Below are 3555 nucleotides of genomic sequence, written 5' to 3'. Positions count from 1 at the left end.
TCCAAACAGTAACATCCTCACCCCACTCCTTTTAATTGCAAGCACTGTACTTCCTACTTCTCAGATTCAAGTCCAGCTCGCTTCCTTGAATCCCTTCATAAATGCTAACTTGCTTACACATCAAGCCATAAAGTCCGCTTGTCTTCACTCTGATCTAACATGCTCATACAAGCCTGTCTGATGTTCAAGCCCCTAGCAATTAAAACCTCTCTTACCTCTCCCCTAAATTATTTTTATTTATTTATTTTTATTTTATTTATTATCACACCGGCCGATTCCCACCAAGGCAGGGTGGCCCGAAAAAGAAAAACTTTCACCATCATTCACTCCATCACTGTCTTGCCAGAAGGGTGCTTTACACTACAGTTTTTAAACTGCAACATTAACACCCCTCCTTCAGAGTGCAGGCACTGTACTTCCCATCTCCAGGACTCAAGTCCGGCCTGCCGGTTTCCCTGAATCCCTTCATAAATGTTACTTTGCTCACACTCCAACAGCACGTCAAGTATTAAAAACCATTTGTCTCCATTCACTCCTATCAAACACGCTCACACATGCCTGCTGGAAGTCCAAGCCCCTCGCACACAAAACCTCCTTTACCCCCTCCCTCCAACCCTTCCTAGGCCGACCCCTACCCCGCCTTCCTTCCACTACAGACTGATACACTCTTGAAGTCATTCTGTTTCGCTCCATTCTCTCTACATGTCCGAACCACCTCAACAACCCTTCCTCAGCCCTCTGGACAACAGTTTTGGTAATCCCGCACCTCCTCCTAACTTCCAAACTACGAATTCTCTGCATTATATTCACACCACACATTGCCCTCAGGCATGACATCTCCACTGCCTCCAGCCTTCTCCTCGCTGCAACATTCATCACCCACGCTTCACACCCATATAAGAGCGTTGGTAAAACTATACTCTCATACATTCCCCTCTTTGCCTCCAAGGACAAAGTTCTTTGTCTCCACAGACTCCTAAGTGCACCACTCACTCTTTTTCCCTCATCAATTCTATGATCACCTCATTCAATCACTGCCTTGCCAGAATTGTGCTAACATCAAAGTTCAGATAACTCTCCAAACAGCTAACATCCTCACCCCACTCCTTTTAATTGCAAGCACTGTACTTCCTGCTTCTCAGATTCAAGTCAGCTAAGCTTCCTTGAATCCCTTCATAAATGCTAACTTGCTTACACATCAAGCCATAAAGTCCGCTTGTCTTCACTCTGATCTAACATGCTCATACAAGCCTGTCTGATGTTCAAGCCCCTAGCAATTAAAACCTCTCTTACCTCTCCCCTAAATTATTCTACCAAAAAAGTTCAAGACAATTTGAACTGTGATTTTTGTGTCCTTTTGGCTACACAGCTACTGTATAAATGAAATAAATGAGTTTTTTGGAGGGCACCCAACTTGGTGGAAAATTTCCAGGTAAAAAAAAAAAGCTAAATCCACTGGGATCATTCAAAACTTTTATCTAAAGAACTGTTAAAAAATATATAAATCTCAATTCTGTGCCTCATGACAGAAAAAAAAAATATGACTAATAAAATATCCTGTTCATTTTATTTGTTTTACAATTTTGTATATACTAATGCAGTAGGATTATTCCAGAAAGACATAATTTTTTAGGCTGTTGATAGTTAAGTGCTTGTAGGAGAAGCAGTCAAACTGTGAAGTATAGTCAAGGCTTGCTGCTGAGACTCTGTAAGAGCATCATAACTCAGTAGCTCTTCTACTCTTGAGTGAGCTTTCAGGGCATGTACAGTCCTCTCCGGGGGAAGGGAATGGTAAGCCTTTATCAACAAGGGCATTGCCATGTCATGGTGTAGCTGTAAGAGCTCACACAATGATCCTGCATCTTCCAATGTAATGTGAGTTGATAGCTGACAGATGCCTTGGCAAATCTGAAAATAACAATAACACATTTAAAGCGTTTTGAATGATTCACTAGATGAAATTATCTGGGTAATGACTGTAAGAAAATCGTTCAAGAATAATTCTAGAAATGTCTGTGCAAAACATATTAACCCCTTGACTGTCACAACCCCAAATCCTGAGGTGTCTCCTGGTGTCGCAAAATTATTTTTTCTAACGAAATGATAGAGAATCTTTTCCCAATTGTAATGACACCAAAAGAAGGAAATTTGATGGAAAACTGACGGAATTATGCTCTCGCGAAGTTAGCAACCTTAGCGATATTTACGAATCGGCGATTTTGCCCACTTTGAACCATATTTTCAGTTAATTCCATTCTTCCAGTCAACCAAACTCATAGCTATTTCTTTAGAACTTCATTTTTTCTATCGACTGAGTACAAGAAACTGCCCATTTACTGATTACAACTACCCAATAACGTGGTCAAAATTTGCAATTTGGCCAATTTCATGAAAATTAAAAAATATGACAATTTCAAAATAGGGTCCAGAATAAACAATGCAGACATTCCTGGCTCTAAAATATCATTTTCTTTGTTCATTAGTCACATCTTCAGGCCCCTCTGATATTACTCTTGCTTTCTATTTTGAATTTTTATTCAAACAAAAAATAGAAGATTTACTGTTATGCAGACTACTGCAATATTGTAATAATTGTATAAATAATGTCAACCCATTCATGACTGCATATCAGAATGGCTACTTGGACATTTATTGGAAAATGACATCATCTGTTTACTTTTGAATATCGGCAAAAATCAAACATTTCCCCTATTTTGAGCTCCATTTCAAGGTTCTTTTCATAGTAAAACCAATCAAAATGACCTATATTTCTATAATATGTTTTCCATTCTATCAAATGAGACCAAGAAAATGAGAATACAACCATAAATACTATACAAAAGTATGCCACAAATTCGGCATTTTAATTAAAAAAAAAAGTCGGAGTTTTTTTTTCTCATTATCCACTGCGTGCTGCAGGATTTTTTTTTATATGGTGCACACTGACCACACAGACCCATTCTCTCACATGTGGGCCTACCAGCTTTCTCCTGCTTGATCTGAAGCCGCTAGAATTTATGAGTATATATGCGTCAAAAACGGTGGCTCGTAAGACGTATATATACGACCAAAACAGTCAAAGGGCTAATAATAATTCTAATTAGCTTAAAATAATTATAGATGTCTTGACACTATATGATTAGGTGGGGGTAGAGGTTGCACGCGTACGTGTGTATTTTTTTTTTTTTTAACACACCAGCCGTATCCCACTGAGGTAGGGTGACACAAACAGCAAATATCCCCTCCCCCCTTTAGAGTACAGGCACTGTACTTCTCACCTCCATGACTCAAGTATGGTTAACCAGTTTCCCCGAATCCCTTCACAAAAATGTTACCTTGTTCACACTCCAACATCTCAGTAGGTCCCAAAAACCATTTGCCTCCACTCACTCCTATCTAACACAATCACACATATCGACTGCATGTCCAAGCCCCTTGCACACAAAACCTCCTTTACCCCCTCCTGCCATCCTTTCCTAGGATAACCTCTACCTCACATTCCATCCATTAAAGATTTATACGCATTCCAAGTCATCCTATTTTGCTCCATCTTCT

General features: G+C 39.5%; 1 protein-coding gene across 3 annotated transcripts in view; it reads right to left on the bottom strand.

The window, feature by feature from the left end:
• Positions 1-1453: 1453 nt before the first annotated feature.
• The window catches only part of LOC128687636 (HEAT repeat-containing protein 6), a 55491-nt gene continuing 53389 nt past the window's right edge, over positions 1454-3555 (bottom strand). For all 3 annotated transcript variants that reach the window (XM_053775189.2, XM_053775188.2, XM_053775190.2), the window contains one exon: positions 1454-1908. In XM_053775189.2, the coding sequence (XP_053631164.1) occupies positions 1645-1908 (264 nt within the window). In that variant the 3' untranslated portion in view covers positions 1454-1644. The remainder of the gene's footprint in view (positions 1909-3555) is intronic.

This window comes from Cherax quadricarinatus, chromosome 11, assembly GCF_038502225.1.
Source record: "Cherax quadricarinatus isolate ZL_2023a chromosome 11, ASM3850222v1, whole genome shotgun sequence".
NCBI lineage: Eukaryota > Metazoa > Arthropoda > Malacostraca > Decapoda > Parastacidae > Cherax > Cherax quadricarinatus.
Note: the sequence above shows the minus strand (reverse complement) of the source record. Positions and strands in the feature narration are given on the sequence as shown.